This window comes from Ramularia collo-cygni (genome assembly GCF_900074925.1).
Source record: "Ramularia collo-cygni strain URUG2 genome assembly, contig: RCC_scaffold10, whole genome shotgun sequence".
NCBI lineage: Eukaryota > Fungi > Ascomycota > Dothideomycetes > Mycosphaerellales > Mycosphaerellaceae > Ramularia > Ramularia collo-cygni.
The window spans coordinates 620,273-643,519 of NW_019716264.1; the positions used below are offsets into that span (position 1 = coordinate 620,273).

The 23,247-nt window shown below is 51.0% G+C and overlaps 7 protein-coding genes; 6 read left to right on the forward strand and 1 right to left on the reverse strand.

The window, feature by feature from the left end:
- Window positions 1-1,292: 1,292 nt before the first annotated feature.
- Window positions 1,293-3,444, forward strand: RCC_06799 (related to pentafunctional AROM polypeptide; the record flags this gene model as incomplete). XM_023772059.1 has 3 exons in its annotated part: window positions 1,293-1,870; window positions 1,992-2,529; window positions 2,581-3,444. 3 exons carry the CDS (start codon window positions 1,293-1,295, stop codon window positions 3,442-3,444), a joined length of 1,980 nt encoding a protein of 659 aa, XP_023627827.1.
- Window positions 3,445-4,686: 1,242 nt separating this feature from the next.
- RCC_06800 (related to nitrate assimilation regulatory protein nirA) lies at window positions 4,687-7,252 on the forward strand (the record flags this gene model as incomplete). XM_023772060.1 has 5 exons in its annotated part: window positions 4,687-4,830; window positions 4,879-4,945; window positions 4,999-5,856; window positions 5,910-6,809; window positions 6,870-7,252. 5 exons carry the CDS (start codon window positions 4,687-4,689, stop codon window positions 7,250-7,252), a joined length of 2,352 nt encoding a protein of 783 aa, XP_023627828.1.
- A 357-nt stretch (window positions 7,253-7,609) lies between these two features.
- On the reverse strand, window positions 7,610-8,582 carry RCC_06801 (related to steroid 5 alpha-reductase; the record flags this gene model as incomplete). XM_023772061.1 has 3 exons in its annotated part: window positions 7,610-8,316; window positions 8,374-8,449; window positions 8,502-8,582. 3 exons carry the CDS (start codon window positions 8,580-8,582, stop codon window positions 7,610-7,612), a joined length of 864 nt encoding a protein of 287 aa, XP_023627829.1.
- A 271-nt stretch (window positions 8,583-8,853) lies between these two features.
- On the forward strand, window positions 8,854-10,436 carry RCC_06802 (related to DUF647 domain protein; the record flags this gene model as incomplete). XM_023772062.1 has 5 exons in its annotated part: window positions 8,854-8,970; window positions 9,020-9,063; window positions 9,116-9,163; window positions 9,211-9,223; window positions 9,279-10,436. 5 exons carry the CDS (start codon window positions 8,854-8,856, stop codon window positions 10,434-10,436), a joined length of 1,380 nt encoding a protein of 459 aa, XP_023627830.1.
- Window positions 10,437-11,442: 1,006 nt separating this feature from the next.
- On the forward strand, window positions 11,443-14,106 carry RCC_06803 (related to fucose permease; the record flags this gene model as incomplete). Its single annotated transcript, XM_023772063.1, has 1 exon — window positions 11,443-14,106. One exon carries the CDS (start codon window positions 11,443-11,445, stop codon window positions 14,104-14,106), a length of 2,664 nt encoding a protein of 887 aa, XP_023627831.1.
- Window positions 14,107-14,902: 796 nt separating this feature from the next.
- RCC_06804 (uncharacterized protein) lies at window positions 14,903-18,255 on the forward strand (the record flags this gene model as incomplete). XM_023772064.1 has 3 exons in its annotated part: window positions 14,903-14,970; window positions 15,083-17,257; window positions 17,307-18,255. The coding sequence occupies 3 exons, from the start codon at window positions 14,903-14,905 to the stop codon at window positions 18,253-18,255; spliced, it is 3,192 nt and encodes a 1,063-aa protein (XP_023627832.1).
- A 1,481-nt stretch (window positions 18,256-19,736) lies between these two features.
- On the forward strand, window positions 19,737-21,948 carry RCC_06805 (related to neutral amino acid permease; the record flags this gene model as incomplete). XM_023772065.1 has 8 exons in its annotated part: window positions 19,737-19,946; window positions 19,999-20,256; window positions 20,318-20,502; window positions 20,557-20,817; window positions 20,869-21,038; window positions 21,093-21,220; window positions 21,271-21,385; window positions 21,440-21,948. The coding sequence occupies 8 exons, from the start codon at window positions 19,737-19,739 to the stop codon at window positions 21,946-21,948; spliced, it is 1,836 nt and encodes a 611-aa protein (XP_023627833.1).
- Window positions 21,949-23,247: the final 1,299 nt, after the last annotated feature.

Genomic DNA, 23,247 nt, shown 5'->3' on the forward strand with positions numbered 1-23,247 from the left:
AGACACTAATATAGAGCTTAGTAAGTTCGACACGCCCTCGACGGTAGTAATTATAAACGAGTTCCCTCTTACTTAAGTAAGCCGTAACTTTATTACCGAAATACTAATACGTATTCGAAACGGCTACGGCTACTCGAGCCTTCGATAGGTTACTAATATTAACGATAAATCTACCGCGTAGCCGAGCTAGCTCCTATAGCAGTTACTAACTCTATTACTATATAAACTACCTCCGGAGGTTRTCGAATTTAATAGGYAATTCGCTATATAGGACCTAGTAAGAGACTACTAGCGTCGCGAAGGCGTATAAACACTACTAAAAGAGCGTAGATAGTAGATAGTAATTAGATACGAATAGTACGAAGGTAGGTAGTAAGGGTAATAGGACCTAAGGGTAGTAATATTAGAGCTAATAAGGGTAGTAATATTAGAGGTAGTAAGGGTAGTACGTTTACTAAGGAAATAGCGATAAGAACAATCTATAGTAGTAGATAAGAAAGCAGCTCTTATACCGGTAATCGACTTAACTTAGTAATTTTACGAACTCTACTAACTCTACTAACTCTAGCGTATACGAGGCTATACGAGCGACACRTTAGTAGAATATAGCTCTACCTGCAATCCACTAACGACTAGTTGCCCACTACAACGTAAGGCTAACCTATTTCAGAGCTTATTTCACACTACATAACGACCGTTACCTGGGTACGTATTAGCCGAATCGGGCTAGACGTTGGTAGAATACAGACCACCCCTTCAAGATCTTCGCCACACAGCAATTGGTGGAAGATACGCCTCTTTCCATTTAACCACGTCCGGCGGCGTGGGAGAGCTATCGCTGACATACACCCGCGCGCAGTAAAGTATTTGCCCGCTGGGAGGATGCGACCAGACCTTGACCCGGCTGAACTTCAGACGACGTAGGCAATCACTTCTCAACCATTTCCATCTATACACAGAGATCCTCATCAAATTTGCCGGCACGTTAATGTTGAACAACTTAAAGAGCGCCACTACCTGAACAGCAGTCGTCCAGAATCTACCTCTGTGGACTCCGTATCGACTGCATACAGCAATGTGTGTTTGGCTAGGACATTCCAGCGCACAGCAGACCCGCAAAACCACCAACGTTCACCTGGGGGTATAAGACATCCAAGCAAAGTATGAGGAAACACTCGCTAACTGATTTTAAAGCACGGAGCGTCGGACATTTCGATTAGGTGACGGGCAGACGCAGAGGCACAGACAAAACTAAATTCTTCGGGTGACAGTGGAAACTGTTCCCTATTGCCATGATTAAACCCAATGATAAGGTCATGAGGATCCAAGAGATCATTGACAATGAGCCTCCGCGTCTGCTCGTGTTGTTCGACAAGGGTCAGGAAAATATCGCCAGGATTGCTGCCGAGATTCTGGGACAGACTTGTCGCTTCGTGGGATGCCCAGAGGATGTTATGAACGGGTCGGGAGAGGCTGTCATTGGAGTAGAGAATGGTTGGATTACGGATCCAGATGGCTTGCGAACGCTGGACCGAACACTCCTCAACACGCACTGTGTTTGTAAGCAAGACTTGAGAAACGAGTTGCTGAGTTTGTTCTGCGACTATGAATTCCTCTACACCGAGGACGACGCCACAACGCGCAAGGACCTGACCCGCTTCCTTGGAGTTGTGCTTGGACATGTTGTACCGCACTACGATCTTATGCGGAAGGACCGCAGCACCCTGCTCTCCACGACCTTTGCTGACATTCGGGATGCGTTGCCGAACCTCGAAATACTTACAGTCGGTGCTGATGCCGTGGAGCTTCGAGTGGATTTGCTCAGGGATCCATCTATGCATGACCAGTTTGAAGCTGTACCGAGTCTGAAGTACGTATACTTGGCATCAACGCGCCACACGTCTCTTGATCGACCAAAAAGCGCAGTAGCAAGGGCTTCCTCGCTTGAGCACGCATGCGAATGATCAAATGCTAACTGCTTAATTCAACAGATATGTTGGAGAGCAGGTCATGCTCCTGCGTCAACGAACTAGCCTTCCAATCATCTTCACCACGCGGTGCACCAATGAAAATGGACGATTTCCAATGGACGATCCTGCTCTCTTTTACAAGTATCTCCGTAAAGCGATACAATGGGGTTGTGAATACATCGATGTTGAGCTTTGGTTGCCAGAACCGATCAGGCGTAAGCTCGCAGCCGAGAAAGGAAATAGCAAGATTATATCTGCCTGGCATGACTACTCCGGAACTTTCAAGTGGACCTCAACACATGCGCAGCGACTCTTTGAAGAGGGTGCTGTTTGGGGTGACGTTGTGAAGATGATTGCATTCATCAACACCATGGACGACAATTATGAGCTGGAATACTTTCGATCGACTGTGCAAAGCGCTCATGCCAGTCCGCCTCTGTCTGGACTTAATATGAGCTCCATTGGACAGATGTCTCGTACCCTTAACAAGGTCTTCACACCTATCACCCACCCGCTATTACCAGTGATAGCTGCTCCTGGTCAGCTCAGTGCAGCAGAGGTAAGCTCTATGACAGTGTAGTTCCAAGGGTCCAAAGCTGACGCGCAACAGATCAACTCTATGCTTCATTCCATGGGTCAGAGACCACAGCAAGACATATATGCAATCGGTCGCTCCCATTTCAATGGCATGTTCTTTGAAAAGTGCCTCAATGAGCTCAGTCTACCGCACAGACTTCTTCGCGTGGATCAGGCAAATCGTGCATCCATTGCCTCATGCATGTCCAAGGTCGAATTTTGCGGTGCGTACATTGACCCACCACAAACTGTCGATTCGGCACCGTATCTTCCGACGTTGACAGAAGCCGCGTCTGCAATCGGACAAGTCGACACCATCGCGGTACGGACCTCAAAGAGCGGGAAGACGTTTACCGCAGAGAATGTGACGTGGAAAGCGATTCGCTCTGCGTTGACTCAAGAGTTCACTCCCGGTGCGTTCGCTGGCAAGACCGCACTTGTTCTCGCAAACACCGAAGCACAGGCAGCGGCGGCGTTGTATGCTTTGGCAAGTCTGAAMATGGAGTCCATCAACACCATCGGCTTCGATGCCACAGAGTTCACCGGCACCCACACTCGTCAGCTTCGGGGTCTTGAAGACATGAGGAATGGAGAGCTGCCGTTTGTGGTCGTATCTGCTCTATCAGCCGACAAGTCATTGATGGCAACACCTGTCTTGAAGCATTACTCGGTCGATGTTCGAAAGTCGCATCGTACGGGGAAGATTTTCATTGACTTGTCAGACGGCCACGAGTGCAAGGCAAACGCTGTGTCGTACGCTCGATCTTTGGGATGGACTGCTTATTCTGCCATCGACATTCGCATGCGCATTTTTACCGAAACATTCAGCACTCTGTGTGGTGAGAATGTGCCGCTTGAGTTTGTCAGGCTTGCTGGTGGGCAAGGTCTATTCAATTGAGTGGCACTTTGGGAGGCGTTGGGTTATCGCTGGAGTTTGATATTGATACGATCGTTACTGAAATCGATAGGGCCGATTTGCGTTTCATGAAAGCCTCACTATTCTACTCCTTGACGAATGGTCTCGATTACAGAGCGAGCAGCCATCATACCGCATGCATACGATCAGCCGCGGTAAATGGAGACCATTGTACCACCCAACATTGATCTATGCAATTATCGAAAGCGTCGAGTTTGGGCACAAGGCAGCAATCTCAGAGTCAAAGATTACTTTAAACCCTGGAGTCGCATCAAGTGCGCACTTAGCCGAAATACATGTCAAATTAGCCTACTGAGCAGGAATTAACTTTGCTCTCGCGATCTCGTGACGATCGTTCCTCGTTCATCAGACTTCACTTAGTCGAACTTTACAAGTGCCAAACGGCCCTATACACCGACGATCTCGTACCACATCGTATCCCGCGATGCCTTGGATATCTGGGTATGGAATACGGGTTGCATCGACCGAGAACAATAGCTTACTACTGTTACACAACTGCCTGATGATTTGCATGGTTCGTAGTATGATGATGAGATGAGCATGGTATGATATGATATGGTATGCACAAGGCACACGAGCTTACCATGTGGACATTCGAAACAAACCCCCGGAGCACAGAGGTGTGCCACCGGAGCACCAGGCCGGAGCACTAGTCTTATTGGGCAGGGATGTGCTGGGTAAATTGTTGCTTTCCCCGCGTTCCAGAAACACCTTCATAGCGCGCTGCACGTCGATTATTGTTCACACAGCTTCTGGAAACGCTGCAGCACCCCGGGGATCCTGTCCACTTACGGCAGTCATGGCGGGATTCGGCCTTCCTTTGGCGAGCTGTCGTCCGAGCGTGCATCGCTGCTGTGGGCCAGCAGACGAGCAGGACTTCACTAAGCGCCGCCGACGAGGAGAAGAGGATCTAAGGTGTCCCTCAGGCAGATCGCTACGCACGCTGGCGCTTTTAAGGCAGGTCATAAGATGTAGAGGCAGCAGAAGCTCCGGTCGGTCTGCACTATTCCCCACCTCATCGTCAGTAGTGGGAGTGGGCGTGGACGTCTCCGGCTCCACTGCTGCAAGCTGAGACCTTGCCTTGCCATCTACTTGCCGCTCTTGTTCTGGCGCAAGCTCGTACCTTTACACGCCGGACATCTCCTCCCATCTCGTGGCAGCCATGCTCTTACCATGCAACCCTCAAATTCCGTCTCTCCAACCATGCCAATTGCACAGCAGAGCATTGCACAGCAGATTGCTGACAGTGGACCGGTTATGCAGCGTCCAATTCATCGACTCCCTGTACGGAAGCTGAGCAACGATTCAAAAGAGGCCATGAATTGTAAAAGCTGTCGCAAGCGCAAGGTCAGATGGCTTTAACGGGGAAGTAGTCTTGCCACTGACCTTGTTCAGATCAAATGCAACAGGCTTAAGCCAAGTTGCGAGGCCTGTCAAGTGTTCAACTCTACTTGCGTCTATGGTATCAGATCCGGTCCCCAGCTTGGTTCACATCCGCTGACTTGATCATCAAAGATGCCGTTCCGAAGAAACGCGGCCCCAAGACCGACGTCCTGGAGGCATTGCTCAAGCGAGTCAATGGATTGGAGAAGCGGCTCAAAGACGAACAACGATCCATCTCACCAAAAAGGGAAGGCGCACCTCCGCCAATTGATACCGTTGCATCAAGCAGCCATGATGATTCCGATTCACCAATGCAAGAGCCCATCCCGAGGGTGTCGAGTCACACAAGGACCGACTTCATACCAGATCAGCGACTACCCGAAGCTTCTGCATTTACCGACGTTCTGCTCGACACATACTTTTCATGCCTACACAACAAGCCATTTTACATTCTCGATGAGTCTGCAACCCGATTGAGATTCAGAGACGGCCGATTACCGCCGTTCCTGGTCGATGCAATCCATGCAGTAACGATCAAATATGCCCCACACCTCTACGGGGGCCAAGAAGGGGCCAGGCAGTCGAGCCACGCATGCATGGATCGGGCCAGAGCCCAGATCGATGTTGATGAACCAACAGTAGAGAATCTGCAGGCGCTTCTACTGCTAGCGACGGCCAACTTCCAGAATGGTCGAGGGAAGAAGTCTCAGATGATTTTGAACCATGCAGTCAGCATGGCTCTCGCTCTGAACCTACATTTGGAGTTGCCTGCAGAGCTTCAAATTGCTGTGTTTGAACGAGAAGGACGTCGGAAGTTGTTCTGGACTTGCTATCTTATGGATCGCTTCTCTGTAAGCGGATCAAAGAGACCAACTATGATTGCAGATGAATCGATTCATCTACGACTACCAGCGTGGCAGCCGCCTGGATCGCGGGTGCTTGTAGATGGGCCTTACTTTACCAACGGGTCAAACTTGTCGTATACTACTGGTATGTATGGCGGCGAGGACTGTCTGGTAAACTACGCTAACAGTAAGTATCAGGTGCTTCAAACGCTGCACAAGGTGGTGGCGCAATGCTCATTGAGATTGTGAGGATGCTTGGCATCACCAACCGCTATCTCGGCGCAGGCGGCGTCAAGGGCGATTCACACTTTCCATGGCACTCTCAATCTACCCTCTCCCGGATAAGGTCGGAGCTCGATAGCTGGGCAGCAGCAACTCGAGAGATCTTCACATCTGTCGATGCAATCTTTGGGTCACAGGATAGCTCTGTGTTGGTCTTGAGCAAGCTCATCTACCACTTGATCCATTGTCTGATCTACAGACCTTTTCTTCCCATCGAATTATCGGAGCTTTCGGGAACGGGACAGAGTCAGTCGTGGCAGATCGAAGCCACACATCTATGCTTCTTGCATGCGAATGCCATTGGAGAGCTCTGCCAAATCGCTAGCCATTCCACAACCCTTACAGATTGGCCTAGCTTTGTCGGGTACTGTATATGCACTGCGGGAACCATCCACATCCACGGTACACATTACGTGTCGTACCCACAGAGTGACACATACCGTCAGAGCGGAGAGTATCTCTCAAGAGGGATGGCTCATCTTCTGGAGCTTCGATCGATTTACGCAGGCCTTCAGCACCACCGCGACACTCTGACCGCAGCATTCAACAGTCACGCCGATCTCGTCAGAACAGCATCCTCCAATCCCGCGCGCTTTCCCCCAGCCTTTCAAATGGAAGACTTCTTCGATCGTTATCCAGACTCCTACATTGACGGCTCCCACGTCACATTTTCGGAACTTGTGATTCCCGAAGATGCGCAGGAGGCTTTGCCAATCTACAATCAATTTGAGCAAGCCAGTGATCTCTGGACAGGACGGTCTGTGCCGCTGCACTCTCGTACCTCTACAAACCCCTCACAATCCACCATGCAAGAGCGTATCCCACACATMTTCCACAAAAGAAGACGAGCTACAACCTCCGCATTACAATATCCAGCCTCAAGACCCGAGTCTACCCAACCTCTCATCGAAGAGGAAGCAATGATCCCAACGCCCTTGACATCCCACTCACACCTTGACTCAGATTACGTCGCGCGCGGTCTCGGTCTCGAGGGACTCCCAATAGAATTCCTATCTACTCATAATTTCGGCTCCGCTCAATTAGGTTCTGGACTTGGGTTGAATACTGCTGTCCATCATAATGGTAGTTTCACGACTTATGACTTGTATACGCCTAGCGGAACAAGTGCGGGCTCTGGGTCTGTGGATACTACTACTGATGATGATCCCTTTTTGAGTCTTTTGGGGCAGTTGGCTGAGAATAATATGGCTTGTTTTGATGAGCATGGAGGGGGTGTGGAGTTTTGTATGGATGGCTGAGGCTGGGGTGCTCTTGATACCGTTAGTCTACCAAGGAACGAATGGATGTCAAAGTGTCATTCGAAACGGGACGTTCAGGGGAGAACCAGTTGATGCCAGACATGTAGCGCCCAAAGCGGGCGCTTCTAGCATTCATATGCAAGTAACGAGTTGACTTGTTGGAGGGAGTCAGTCGATAGTGCGAGAGAGATGTCTGCTGCATACGATGTCATGAATTAGATGAGGGTATTTACTTCACTATGGCTATTGACGTCCAAAATGGAAAGGAGATGTGGGCTGAAAAGCATTCGCCCAAATATTAAACATGTCACATTCCCACAACCCTGTGCATAATAGTTCGGTGCGAGACTTGCTGTCTCACAAAATTCCCGGAATAATCGCTTTACGATTACCCACGCGCTCCTTGCCAAACTTCTTGATGTACCACCTCTTGCCGGCCACGGCTTGTGGAAGCATGGCGGCTATCTCGTTGAAGAGGAAACTCCTGGCTGGAACGCAGTGCAGGCCGCCCACGAGCCAGAATCCCGCCCACTCAAACCACTCGCAGAGGTAATGCGGGTAGAGCACCAATTGGAACAATCCATTCTTTGGGATCATGTAGAGTTTGTCGACGCCGTCGATGGGCTTGCCATCCTTCTCGGCCTGTTCCTTTTGCCGGCGAAGGGCGGAGCGTCGGATCTCTCTCAAGTCATCGTCGTGGAAGATATTGCCGAGAAGACTCCAGCCCCAGATGACCATTCCGACTTCAATCTCGTAGAGTCTGCCGGACCAGTCGTAAACCGTTCTCGGGCCGTATCCGCCGAGCCACCCACCGAGGGAGAGGCCATTGATGACTTGCCAGGCAAAAGCAGATACAAATACGTAGGGGTGGATGGGAGACATGGATGGGTTCAGCACCAATGGGGACAGAATTGCCCGATAGATGTAGTGGACCGTGTACATGCCGGCCATGGTCCAGTTGGCCCACGRAAGTCCAGCAAGACCTTCCTTCTCCGGGATGGTGAGCATACAGTAGAGCACTGTCATGAAACCAGGAACCTCCATGATCAGCCATGCCCATTTTCCTAACAAGTGTCAGTGTCAGTATGATTCCGGCGTGATGAGGCAATAGTCTTTCTTACCTGGAATGTTCCACTTTGATTCAATGGATCCCTTGCCCATGGGATGGAAGTCGGTGAACCATTGACCGGCGGTCAACTATGAGGCTTGCATTAGCATTGTGTGTATCACCGACAATGATGAGACGTACGAGAGGGAAGAACTGCCACGCGTAAGCGATCCACTCCCACGTCTCTCGCGATGGCGGTAGTATGYCCGGGATGAGCTCCATAGTTCTTGTGATTGGGTGATGCGTCGCTGGTGATCACCGCGTGCTGGACACAACAGAGGTGTGAGTACAGTAGTCAAGACGAAGAGGAGACAAAAGTGATGATGACGATAGCCGGGATCGACGCGTCGGATCTGCCGCCCAAGAAAGCTTATATGTCTCCGCGTCTTCGCGTCTTCCCTGCAATGTTTCAGGGCTGTGCTGTCTCATCTCCGCCGTTATCTTCCTCACGCCATCCTCTGTGAGATGACCAGAGTCTGAAGTGTCGGCAAACATGGCAACAAACGCACTGCGAATCACGGAGTACGATGGCGGTGGAGATAATGTGACGGCGACCTATGTTCAGAGCCAGACAGGCGGCTCCCAATCGCTCAGCAGAGTAGACGCTATTGTGAGCGGCTTATTCCTCCATCGAAGAAAATGCTAACCCGTGCTACAAGCCGCCAGTCGACTTGAAGTCGCTGTGGCAGAAGGGTGTGGATGTGTTGGTCTTTCCTACACCATTCAACCACTACGCCAGCTGATGCAATCCCCAGATTCTTGCCCGTGGGCTACCCTCATTCTGTCACAGATGACTACCTGGAGTGAGTGGATCGCTAGCGCATAGCTTTTATGATGCTGACTTTGGCAGGTATCAAATATATGTATGCCTCCTTGATCAGCCGACCTCACAGGGGTGCACATGCTAAACACTATCAGGACTCGTTGCAGGCATTTTCAAGCAGTATTGCTAGTCTGCTGTCGTCTCGTGCGGTTCTTTCAAGTGTCGGGGTAGGAGACTCATCTGCATCACCCACAGCCGCACTACTGCTCTCCATCATCCAAGAATCAGCTGGCCGGATAGCGACCATCTTGTTCGCACACAGATTTGGAACCTCCTTGGAGCCGGAATGCAAGATGTATCGCCTATTGGCCGACGTGTTAAATGACACGGCATTCATCTTGGATTGTCTATCTCCCGTCTTTCCGAAGCCAGTCCGAGTCCTGATACTGAGCTTTAGCAGCGTCTTGAGAGCTTTGTGTGGAGTAGCTGCGGGAAGTTCAAAGGCAAGTCTCAGCGCACACTTTGCTCGCTGGGGAAACCTCGGTGAGCTCAATGCCAAAGACTCGTCCCAGGAGACCGTCATATCTCTCGTGGGAATGCTGGTCGGCAGTATGGTCGTTTCGTGGATCACCACGCCCATGGCGACCTGGGCCACACTCATTCTCCTCCTCTCGATTCATCTCGAAACCAACAGGAGAGCGGTCAGAGCGGTCAAAATGCGGACCCTGAACAGACAACGGGCAACCCTCGTGTTTCATCACCTCCAACGAGGACATGTGCCTTCGATCGATCAGATTGCAAGCGAAGAAAACATCTTCGAGCGCGGTGGTATTCTGAGGTGTCGTGAGCGTCGCATATTGGGTTTTTGCGCCGTTGGCGTCCCAGTAACGCGTCTTCTGAACGCTGTATCCTCTCAGCGAACTTCGACAAACGCTGTGCAACTCGAAGGCGAGACCTTGACCAAGGTGATGAGCATCTACGAGAGATGTCGGTACGTGCTCTGGAAGGACAAGTCTTTGGAGTCAAGCACGCCCAGCCTATATATTGTCCTCAAGAAGGGCATTGAACCAAGCGAAGTTCTTGTTGCTTGGTGGCAGGCTCTGTTGCTCGTTGACGGAGCTGTATCAGAAAAGTCGATCTCGAAAGCCAGCTCAGACATTGATCAAGAGCTTCAGAGATTCAAGTTAACTCGAGATGCCGCGAGAAATCTCTTCAGCACGTATGACAAGCAGTTGCGGCAGGCTGGATGGGATTTAAATTCCGGAGCTCTGGAGACCGGCGCGAGCACGAGGGTTACCATAGAAGACAAGTGAATGGCAGAAGTGCCATGTCCGTTGCCCAAGCACAGTGCGTGTTGGCGAGCAAACGCCGAACGACCGATGACATCGCGGGCTGCGGAAGGTATCAACACCGACCGAGCCCGAGCTTTTCGCAAGGTCGCGTGTTGCGATTGAGAGGTACCTTACCTTGCCATCCACAGATCGATCCATGAACCTTGTGTATTCATCTTGTGTGTGAACCTCGCCCGCCACGCGACATGACGGAGCTGTGCCGCCGTTACATACACAGCAGTTGCAAGGATTCTTGTTCGGGGTACCACAGACGTCAATTCTTTCAGCTTTGGAGCTGCTCGCCGACTGAACAAAAGCCCCGGCAAGGCTCAATAGCACACTCGTCTCCTCTGACAAGTCATGGAGGAACAATCGCATGCGCAGAGAGCAGGCTTGTATGTTTCTCGGACGTCTTTCGGTCGCGTTTTGACGGCGCTGGGGTCTGGGGTCTTGCACGCAGCACGACTTGGCGCGGGAAGCGGGGTGAACCAAAGAGGAAAAAGAGGCGGCCGTCTGCGTCAACGGGCAAATCAGCGCTGTCATCTCGCCCTCGGATCGCTGTTCGGTTGTTCAAGCGTTCCCCACGACCATGGTTTCTTGTAAACTGTACGGCCTGCCACGAGGCGCTACGCTTTTAGCACCCGTGCTAAAGGCGAGCGATTTCGCATCACGCCGTGGTTCATGTTTTCTTTCCTACCTACCGACGTTCTGGATCTCGAAGGCTATTCTCAGCAGCATCGCAGTACAGCACGGCCAGCAGCACCGCAATACGGACCATCCGAGCACAGGACCGCTCGGCGCATGCGCAGGAAGGAAGAACGCGGACGGTGACGACGACGGTCTGTCAAGATCGGCGCAAAAGTGATCTGCAAGCCCCGGACTCGACGTACGACTTCAACAATCCGAGACGAGACGAGACGTCGAGTGAGCTGCTAGTAAGCAAGAGTTGGTCGCAGATGATGGAGCTTTGTCGCGTAAGAGCGACAAGATGGCGGACAACTTGGACTTGCGCGGCAGAGGCGAGATCGTATTCGCCGTCACCATCGTAGTGTATTCGCTGGCAACAATCGTTGTCGCACTGCGAATGCTCTCGAGAGGCTTCATTGTGAAGAAGATACATCTGGACGACTACTTCATGCTAGTGGCATGGATCATCGCCTGCGGACTGTCCTTTTCAATATGCTATGGATGCGCCTATGGACTGGGCCGACATGAGCGGAACATACCGGATGAATGGCAACATACGCTCAAGCAGGCAAACTATGCCTTCAGCATCTTATACCAGCCGGCTCTGATGGCTACGAAGAGCTCCATCCTGGTCTTCTTTCTGTCGTTCACCAAGGCCAACGACATTGTCATTTTCCGCTGGGGCTGCTGGCTGACCCTCTTCTTCGTCAATGCTGGAGGGTTCGCGTTGACAATGGTCACTGTGTTTCARTGTACGCCAATATCTGCACTCTTCCAATCAGTCACCCCAGCGGGTGCGAGTTGTACAGATATCCTCACCATCTACCTGGCCTCGATCCCCTTGAATATCATCACGGACTTTGCTTTGCTATTTCTGCCCATGCCTATTCTTACTAGTATGCGACTGCCCTCGAAACAGAAGCTCATCCTAGTGGTGACGTTCTCCTTTGGATTACTGGCGATCGTGGTGGACATTGTGCGAATATCGTACTTGCAAGGCGCCTCTCAAATGCGCCTCGCGGAGATTCAGAATAACAGCGCCGAGCCTGGCGATCTTCGGACTGTCGAATCAACCGACTCTTCCTTTTACCTGGCATTCTCCTTCATGTGGAGTGCTGTGGAGGTTGCAATTGGAATCATTGTAGCCTCGGTTCCCGCGCTCAAGCCGCTCGTCGCTCGCTTCATACCGAACATGTTGCGCGATCCGGGTGATGCCTCTTCCGCGGTCAACACATTCTCGTCACCAAACCCCGAGGTGGACAAAGCTGCCCCACCCATTCCAGATGATGTTCACGATCGCAGCCTTGGGAGAGCACCGTCTCCTGGGAACGGCGACGATTCCATGGACATCCTTCAATTCCTATCTGGCCGTCGAGATTTTGCTCGACCTTCGGCCGATACGGGTAGGAGAGAAGAGGAAGAGGAAGGCCAGATGGGGATGATGGACTTCCTCACCACCCCGGAGACGGCTCTGGAGCGATCACAGACTATGCTGACCAACACCTCACGCAATACATTACCCGCCTCTCCCAACTTCTTCGACTTTGTTGTTCAGAAGCAGCGAAAGTGTATGGTACACATGAGTAATCGWGAGTCCTTCATTCCTCTCGCAGGAGTAACGGTTCTGTTCTTCATCTGGGGCTTCGAATATGGCCTGCTAGACTCGCTGAATCGTCAATTCCAGACAGTGGCCGATGTTACAGATTCTCAAGCTGTTGGTCTACGAAGTGCATACTATTTGGGCTACTTTTTCGGGCCACTGACCGTCGGACATTGGGTTCTTAAACACTGGGGATTCAAGGCATGCTATCCCATAGGACTCTGCATCTACGCATCTGGATGTCTAATCTACTGGCCTGCCGCTGTTCTCACGTCTTGGGGAACATTTCTAGCGACAAACTTTATCGTTGGATTCGGTCTCAGTCTTCTGGAAGTATCTGCCAACGCTTTCATCGTGCTCTGCGGACCTCCCGAGTACGGCGAGATGAGAATCAATCTCAGTCAGGGAATTCAAGCTTGTGGGAGCGTGGTCGCTCCGCTGATTGCTAATTGGGCGTTCGTCTCAAACTCAAGTCCTTCTTTGGTCAACACGCAATGGGCCTATCTCGGAATATCTCTGACTACTGTGCTTCTCGCTGTGGTCTATTTCTACGCTCCCCTGCCGGAAGCCTCTGACGAAGAGCTCGAAGACGCGGCCGAACGTATGGACGGAGCAAACAAGGCCCAGATTTGTCGAATTCCTGTGCCATGGATTGTGCTGGGACTCGGTGTTTGCGCCCAGTTCTGWTACGTGGGAGGGCAGGAGGTGAATGGCAAGTTGGACAGATACCTCCAGACGGTAGCCCCCGACTATGATGAAGTACACTACTTTGCCGTTGCTCACACCGCATTCGCCATATCGAGGTTTCTGACAGCAGGCCTGGGATTCTGGATCAAACCTCGCATTCTCCTCGCGATATTCCTCTGCGGGTTGATCATCTTCAATGTGCTGGCTATGAACCAAACGGGTACCGTTGGAGTTGCCATGGTTGTCATGACATATTTCTGGGAGGGACCGCTCTTCGGTCTCATCTTCGCGCAGGGCATGCGCGGCCAAGGAAGGCATACTCGGATTGCGACTGTCCTCCTGACCTCATCGATCGGCGGCGGTGCGGTCTTCTCGCCTATTTCGACCACTATGGTTTACGCGGGACGCAGTGTGCAGTTTAGTCTTGTGGTGGCTGTTGCTGCTTYTGGGGCCTGCCTTGTGTTTGCTCTGGGAGTGAATGTGAATCGCAAGACGAGATTGCTGGTCGATCCCATGCGATATGGTGCTGGAGGAGGAGGTCAGAAGGAGAAGGAGCGAGGTAGCTCGACCAGCAGTCGTGCCAGTCGCGCTCTCAGCTTTTTGAACTCGGGCATCATGAAGCCCGCAGATATGGAGTACCGGGAGCGTAGGGCCTCACCGGGCAGGGAGGACGAGTGAGAGTTTTGCAAGATGATGCATTTGGCGTTTTGGAGGACGTCTAGTCGACGAGCCTTGGGGATGGCACTTTGGAGGTTGTTGTTGCTGCTAGCGTTGGCGTTGTTGGATATGTTTACTGCTTCCAGACGCCCTTGGGAGGGTGCTGGTCGTGTGGATCATCTTGGTGTATATACTTTAACGAAATTCGAATGACCAATGTGGATGTGCGCCTCGTTCGCGGGGTGACGTTGATGAGGGAGGGAGTGACAGCATGCCAGCGGACTTTTCCATCCAAAGGATGGATGGAAGTAGGTAGAGATGTGTTGGTAAAGATACCAATTGCACCGAGCCACCTGTACGTAAAAATGCACCTTTAAGCCCTGAAATCATGCTCTGGGTCAAGTTCACGTTTAGTATGTCCTTCTGTTCTTCAATCGTCTCATGTCCAGATTTTGGCGATATTATCGACTACCACAACCCYAACCCTAGTAATCGCTGGGCCCTCGGTCTCAACCTGGAAGCCTGAGGCATCAAAACCAACTCGCAAACATCGCGTCATGAATTTGTCTCAACTACATGACATGTACATGTACCTTCCTCTCACAACGTCTCCAGGCCATCAACAAGCAGCACCAAACTACAATGGAAGGAATGGTACCATGGAGTTCGCATACACCGCACAAACATTCCTCAACAATGCAAGCTCTTTGTACGACACGGTGACTATACAGCCGGCGACAAAACAAGACCATTTGCTCCTCCGAGCGCGAAGAAAGAAGTCCTCTGGCGTTTGCTTCCACGATGAAATTTGCTTGCAATGGATGATACTTGCCGTGTCGCCCAAGCAAATACTAGTAGCACCGTTCAGAATGATATATGTAGTGGGTAAGTACACTGACTGCAACTTTTCTTCTCACACCATTCACCAATCTTCACATTCTCCTTTCCACAACACAGCCTTTCTGCAACTTTGTTTGATCGTTTCGACCTGAAATAGCTTCAAAAGTCACGCCAAAGCCTTTTTGCGGATCAAGTCTGTCAGTCTCTCTACAACCTACCATACAACTCTCTTGAAGATGGGGGGACGTAGAAAGGGAGGCAAGAAGCAGAATGCTGCACTTTCAACTCCGCAATCCAATCCTTCATCGGCATCTGCAACACCCTCCGTCAACTCTACCGCAATGGATCAAACAGTCTCTGCGGTGTCCGCTCTCCAGATCAGTAACTCAGCATCCTCGGCATCCACCCAACCAGCCTCTGGCAGTGCCCCAGCGACCAACAACTCAGCTCCAATCGCAACCACTGCTTCTGCTGCTGGTGCCTCTACCGCACCCCAGGCCGGTGCGCCAATCAGAGCTTCAACAGATCCAAAGCAAGAGTCGTTGCAAGCAGTTCCACAAATCGGAGAGATGCGTCCTCCAGAAGTCGAAGCACAGCCAAACAACCAAAAAGTGCTCACAAACTACTTCAAAGTCACTCTGGAAACGAAGAAGCGAGGTGCGCCGGTCTTGCACGAATATCAACTCTCGGGCCTTCTGGTGGCACCTCCAAATGATCTCTCTCGACCAAAGAAGAAGGTCATGATCAAGCGTTTTATCCAGATGACTCCCATTCTTGCCGCCGCCAATGCTCCGTTCGTGTACAACGGCGAAGGCAGGTTCATTGCGTGGAGAAATCTCGATCCCAGCAAAGCAATTGGGCAGACCGTCGTCCAGCAGCTCGTTCCCGACTACAATCGCAACCAACAGGGTGTTGTCTCTCAATACCTGACCATGGATCTTGGCTACGTTCGCACGATCGATCTGAGTGATCTGCAAAACTATGCTCAGGGCCAGAACATGGCGTATCCGGCCAGTGTTGCAGAGGAGGCGCTGAACATTCTTCTTGGACAGGCGGTCACAGATAGCAACACGGGAGCCATCCAAATTGGCGACAATCATTACTTCTCACCCAATCAGCCATTCGAGCTAGGGAGTTGGGGTTTGATTGGACTGCGAGGCTACACCAGCCACATCAAAGCACGCCGAGGTGGTTTGTTCTTGAACGTCAACACTGCTTTCAGCGCGTTCTACAAAGGTAATCCTGTTAGTCAACACATTCAAGACCTCTCGCCAAGCCCCGGTGCTTTTATCGRCAATCAGCGCGGGAGACAGCACCTCATCGGGCTGCGGGTACGCATCAGATACAATCGCGACAAGCCTGGCGAGGTTGGCTCAACGAAAGATACACCCGAGGGACGCCTCAAAAGCATCACTGGAATTTCCACCAAGCCTGCAAATGAGATCTTCTTCACCGACAGATTTAATGCCACAGTCTCTGTTTGGCAGCACTTTGAAACGAATCATCCAGCGGARGCAGCCCAGAGCGCTTCGAAGGGCAGGCAATTTTGCGTCAACACAAGTGGAACCCAACCTGGTCAAGAGTGTTGGTTTTTGTCCGACCAGCTTGATGTTGTTCAGGGCCAGATGTATCGCAAGACGCTCGATCGTCTCAGCCCAACCTTGACTGCAGCGATGATCAACTTTGCCACTCAGCGGCCTGATGTTAATCAGGGAAACATAGAGTCCGTGGGAATGGCCGCACTTGGCTTCCAACCACAACACCCAGATCCTGCCCGACTGATCGATGCTGGTGTTCTAGTGGCCAAACGAATGACTCCTGTACCAGTTCGCTTGATCCCGTCGCCAACAATCAGTTATGGCAGCAATCAGCAGCTCACTCTGAAAACACCCGGCCAGTGGTCAACTCGCAACATGAAGTTCTTGTCCCAGGATAGGAGTCACTTCAATGGCACTGATGGAGTTGCCTTTTACTGCCCAACGCAGAACCTTGGTCGACCGCAGCTCGGCGGGGCGTACATCCAAGGCTTTGAGCGCGCGTGGCAGTTGAACTACAACCAGCGCCAGAACATCCGGTTGGGCAATAGATTCCAGCCTTTCCCAGCTCCAGGCCTGAACAGTCTTCCAAGCGTCACTCAGACAATGCGGGCGAACAAGGCAGGCTTGGTGGTTCTTGCCTTGCCCTCTGCTAATGCTCAGATACGTCCGATGTACGCCAATTTCCGGATTGTAATGGATCAGATCATTGGCAAGCCATCGCTTGTCTTTTGCGAAGATCGTGCGTTTGGGTCTGTCAAGGCCGGCAGCCCGATCACCGGTGGAGCACTCCTCCCGTAAGTCCCCTGAGCCCTCATCTGTCCATGTCAGTGCTAACCTTTCAAGTTACTTCGCCAACAACGCGAGTAAGTTGAACACTCGACTCGGAAATATGAACCACAGCGCCAGTGGGTACCAAGCATTATCGCCAGGTGGAGTGTGCAACACCCTTGTGCTCGGTGCGGATCTCATTCATCCAAAGGCTACGAGCGCCGAAGTTTGTCCCACCATCGCTTGCATCGCTGCGAGCATTGATGGCATCTTTGCAAAGTTTCTGGGCTCTGCTCGCCGGCAGGATCCCAGAGTCGAGATCATTGACAGCACCAACATGGTTTCAATGGTCACCGAAGCTTTGAAGAATTGGCAGAGCCGGAACGCTGGTCGCTTGCCCGCCAGAATCCTGTACTACCGTGACGGTACCGGTGACAGCCAATATGCTGGCATCCTGAGTGAAATCTCTGCAATCAAGACGGCTCACCAAAACGTTGCTGGTCCGCAGGGATCAACAAAAGTTGTCGTGACAGCTGTCGTCGCTGTCAAGCGACACACCACTCGCTTCTATCCAGTGAAAGGCGGCCAGTCCACACGAACAGGCAACATCATTCCGGGCTCGGTCATCAACAGAGACATCACTTCACCCTACCACTTCGACTTCTACCTTCAGTCTCATGATGTGGAGAGGGGCTCCGCCAAGGCCACTCTGTACCGAGTGCTTGAGAATGGCATGCGCTTCTCCGAGGTGGAGATTCAGAATCTTACCAACGCCTTTTGCTACAACTTTTCTCATTCGGCTTCAGCTGTGTCTTATGCTTCTCCTGCATACTACGCCGACCGCCTTTGCGAGCGTTGCATGCTGTACTTGCGAGAGTTCTTCGACAATGATCCGAGCGTCCAAGGTCTTGCTAACAACGCCGCACGCACCACGCTGCTGGATACTGCTTGGGGTCGTGGTGGTCAGGGAGTGGGCCGCAACCCTTGGAATGCGAATTTCAACGACAAGATGTTTTGGATGTGAAGAGTGAAGAGGGTTGGATGGGACGGGATTTGCTTTGGCGTTTGRGACAGATATGCAGAGCACTGACTTGTGTTATGGGAAAGACGTACACCATTGCATGTGGAACTACTCCCGGTCAAGAACAAGTTGGATTGAGGCTTTGAGGGCATGTTAACAGAGTATCATATTTAGAGCATTTCAGAACAATATTTAGCATTTATTTCATCTTCATCACCAGCACGACAATCTGACATAGCTTCCATGCTCTCAGAATTGGCATCCGCATTCAGGATCAATCGATACAACTATGGAACAATCATGACATGGAAATGTGGCATTTGAGTGTAACGTAGGCCTTGGCCGGCCAGTTTGGGAGTTTGAGTATCGGCATGCCACATCAAGCCGACACTGTACCGCAACTTCATCTCTTCCATCATCTCTGCTTGCCAGTGATCATTTTACAAAAGAGACCCGAAAGTCACACAAGAAAACACCAATGAAAACCGCAAAAGCAGTTGAAGATTCAATGAGCTGATCGGTATGCATTCATTCCGCAAGGAGGAGCGACCACGATTGCAAGCCACAAGCGCCGCGTAGCTCTCAGAGGATGGCATTTCGATGCCGTATTTATCAGACCGAAAGAAGGTCGCTTTGCGGGCTACAGGAGGTAGACCGGACGGTCCAGGGACCAGAAGAATTGTCAATACCTTACCTTATTGCAAGCTTGCCGGACCCCGGAGTCTGGACTGGCCTTTGAGGGTCCAACAAGTATATCAATGACGCCCAATCCAGGTCTATTCAAGTCTATGATTCAACTTTGCCAAAGAGCCTGTCTAGGCAGTCAGAATGGAGTCACAGGAGTTGATAACTGGCATTTCAAGTGTTTCTCTATCTCGGAGATTTGATGAGCGTCCTGGTGCTCGTCTCCAGCCGTTGCCGTGAGATGCCGGAAATACGCCYTGACAACTTGCCGATATCATCAAGCTCGAGATCTCATAGGTTGGCGCATGGGATCGGAAGAAGCGGCTCGCCTAAGTGTTGAACCAGGAATAGTGCCACGCGGTCTTTGTCGATATGGTCTCACGGCGTGGACGCAAGTCTGTATAGAGACATACCGAGGAGCCTGTAAAAGGTACCTGTGAGGCAATCCACGGCAGACYCTCAAACCTGGAGCATCTCTAGATGTCTACACTTTCTCGGCGGAGGGAGAAGCCTCACCGATACTTCTTCTTATTGATTACGAAGAGAGGCTTGTTATTGAAGCTTATACAGCTAGTAAGTGCTTGACTACTCCTCGGTTATCAAGACCCATGACATCGACACTGCCGGTCAAACTCAAAGTCCATGCCTGGCCTGAATAGGCAGCTGGGAAGGATGCTGTACACGTACTCTGCTCGGAAAGAACATCGTATTGACAGTGTGCGGTGTTTTCCAACTCTTACAACACCAGTTGAATACTTCCAGCTCGCTTTGAGCTCTCTGCAGTAAGGATATCTTGAGAGATGGCTTCAACTGCGACAGCTTCCTTCAAGACGGCACCTCGTACGGATGGAGTCGTTGAAGCCACGGCACCTGAGGCGGAAGGCAAGCTATCGACAGATGTTGGTCATGTCGGCTACATTGAGCGCAAGTATGGCCTAGAAGCACGTCTACAACGCGGTGTGACGTTTGAAGAATATCGTCACTGGGCAAAGATTGAACGGCAGATGGAGGTGAGTTGAGTCAATTTCACAATACTGGGTAGTAGATTGACTTGCTCTCCAGGTTGATGAGAACCGTCTGTACAATTCGGAAAGAGGCCCGAGGACTGTGAAATCGGTCATCAAAGGTSGCTTCTCCAAGGGCGTTCACCACGAGAATGCAAAGAAGGCAAACCAGATCGTGAATGAGAAAGTCGACCAAAGCTCAGAACAGAGCAGTGATATCATTCCGGATGCAGCTCCCAACGCAGGAGTGACAGAGACTGAGTGGAGAACTGCTGCTCGAGCGCTTCGGACGGCCAGTTGGGGAACCATCTTCTATGTGAGTAGGCAAATGTTGTTGCGATCATCAGAGACAGGCTGACGGTTCTTTCCTCTTACAGGTGATGACAACAGACATCCTGGGCTTTCAAAGCACACCTTTTGTCTTTTCCTCCGTGGGATTTGGTCCTGGCGCTGCACTGTACATCATTTTCGCCTTGGCAGCTGGTGCCAGCGGCTGGATGATCTGGCGAACCTTCCTAGGTCTTGACTCGTCTCGATATCCCATGCTCAGTTATGGAGATCCGTTCGTAGGCACCATTCAGACACAGAACGAGTACAACCGCTAACCCAATGCTAGCTTCTTTCGTTTGTATGGACCGAATGCTCGGCACTTCATCAACGTCACACAATCCATCCAGATGTTCTTCAGCGTGGCCGTCTTGCTACTCGGTCAATCTCAGATCTTGTATCAAATCGCTGATAACAAGATCTGCTTCGTCGCTTGTATGATTATCATCATGGTCGTTGGCATGATATCTGGTAGTATTCGCAGTCTGCAGCGGTTGGGCTGGTTGTGCAATGTGAGCGTCTGGATCAATGTCGTCAGCTTCTTCTTGATGTGGGTGTGTAAAAGTATCTCTTTTGAACCTGATACTGATCTTAACCACAGTATCGCCGCCGCATCCCGGCACGCTCCAGAGTACAGCGTTGTCAACAGCCTGACTTTGATCAAAACGCAAGGAAACATCAAGACATTTGTAGGCCCTCCTCCGATTGAATACCAACAGCAAAGCAAAAATGAATTTGCTGCCCAATTTAATGGTGTCGACTCCATGGTTTGTACGTATGAAGAAGAGTATCGACCGGGATTCATCCACTCACAGATTCTCTTAGATTCATACTCCGGCGCGGTGCTGTTCGTTGCCTTTCTAGCGGAGATGCGTCAGCCATTCGACTTCTGGAAAGGCATGATTATTGCCCAGACATTCATCTGCGTACTTTACACTGTCTTCGGCGCAGTAGTAAGCTCTCCATCCAGTAATCCTGATCATATAGACTGACACATACTCAGGTGTACAACTTCTACGGCCAATACTCCTACTCTGCCATCACGCAAGTCTTGCAACCTCACAGTGTTCAAATTGCGGGCAACGCTCTCAACCTCGTCACTGGGTTCATCGCCATCTGTGAGTAATAAATATCCCACCGTACATGGTGTATATGGTCTAACATTACATCAGTCCTCTACTTCAACATCGGTATGAAGACCGTATACCTCGAAGTCGGCCAGGAGATTCTCGGCCTCCCACCAATCATCACGAAAAAAGGCCGTATACTATGGTACCTAACGGGTCCTCTATACTGGATTCTCGCATTAGTAGTCGCGGCGTCAGTCCCCAACTTCAATGGAATCGCAAATTTCGTCGGAGGCCTATTCGGGGTGAATTTCACGTACTCGCTCCCTGGAATCATGTACGCTGGTTACAAGATCCAGTGTGGCGCGAAACTTGATGGAGAAGGCTTTGATCCTGAGACTGGTGTTACTGTTCGGCATGATCGAGGGCTTAAGAGATGGATTCGAGGATATAAGAAGACGATCGTTCCCTCTACCCTGGTTATTATGTTCACTTGTGCTGGATTGGCGTCCTCGGGAATGGGCACCTGGGCTGCTATTGAAGGTCTGAAAGCGACACTTGGGCCTGGTGGACAGATTGCTACTTCTTGGAGCTGTACTCTTCTTTCAGGATGAGGGGGATCTGGCATGTTGAGTATGCAAATGATCTTACAAATGTGGATCCTTACAATGAGTTCTTTGAAAAGCTTCTTTTCGTGCGTTCGTACATTGCCACATTCATTCTACAAAGCTCCCTTCTTCCTCAACTCTCTCCACTCATCCTCCAACATACCCATCTTGAATTCCCCCCACCATCTCCCCTGGCTGAAAATGGTATCTCTCGAGAACCCCTCTCTAGTCTATAATAACAGTCAGCACTCATCTCCAAGGAATTGGCGTAAACGATAGAGCAGAGAAGAAGGAAAACCTACAAACCCCAACCGTTCATAAAGCCTCCCAGCCCCCCGATTAAATTCAAAACATCCAATCTCCACACGATGCAACCCAACAGTCATAAACGCATACTCCAAAATCCACCCAATAGCCTCACTCCCATACCCTTTCCCCGTAAACTCGGGCAAAATATTAATCCCAATCCCCGCATGTCTATGATGTGCTTTCTGCGCCTCTCTCGAAAGCGTTATAACGCCTATAGGTTTGGATTTATCGTTTCCTGACCATTTTTCATGCGGGAGACAGATTAGGAGGCCTACGAGTGCTGCTTCGATGTATTCGCGGAATTTTTGGATTGCTGCGGTGTTTTGGGGGAGGGGGATGAAGAAGGCTGCGTTGAGGAGATTTTGGGAATTTGAGTTGAGGGTTGCTAGGAAGGGTTCGTCGGTTGTTTCTACTGCTCGGAAGATGAGTCGGGGGGTTTTCCAGAGGTTTTCGCCGGTCATGGTTTGGGTGTTGGAGATGGAGATGGAGATAGAGGGATGAGGTTGTTGGGGGGGGGTGGGGAAAGATTCTTATCGGGTTGTTTGTGGGGATTGTATTTTTCTATTCGATGGGTGACTCATGTGCCGCTGCTGCTGCCGTGGATCATGATCCTTCCCGTCGCTCCGGTTGGATGAAGCGAGGAAATACCGTCCACTTATCACTGTGATGCTGGGGGTGTGGTGCAGTTACTGTAGTGTAGGATGCGGTGGAGGAAAGTAGTTAGGGTGGTCCCGGTCGTTGAGATCGGAGATCGGAGCCATTTCACCCGGACCGAGTTCAATGACTATCATATCAACAAACGACTAGAGTAAGAATCACCGGCATGTGAAGTCGTTCAGAAGATTGTTCAATTTCATGATAACGCTCCCAGTGACAACGCCGTAAACTATGTCAAAACTTGCATGTTGTGTTCCCCACCAATAACTCCGTAGAGGGATCAGGAAACATCGCATGCGGCGGATTCCACCGTGACTATATAGTGCTCCATTGACCATT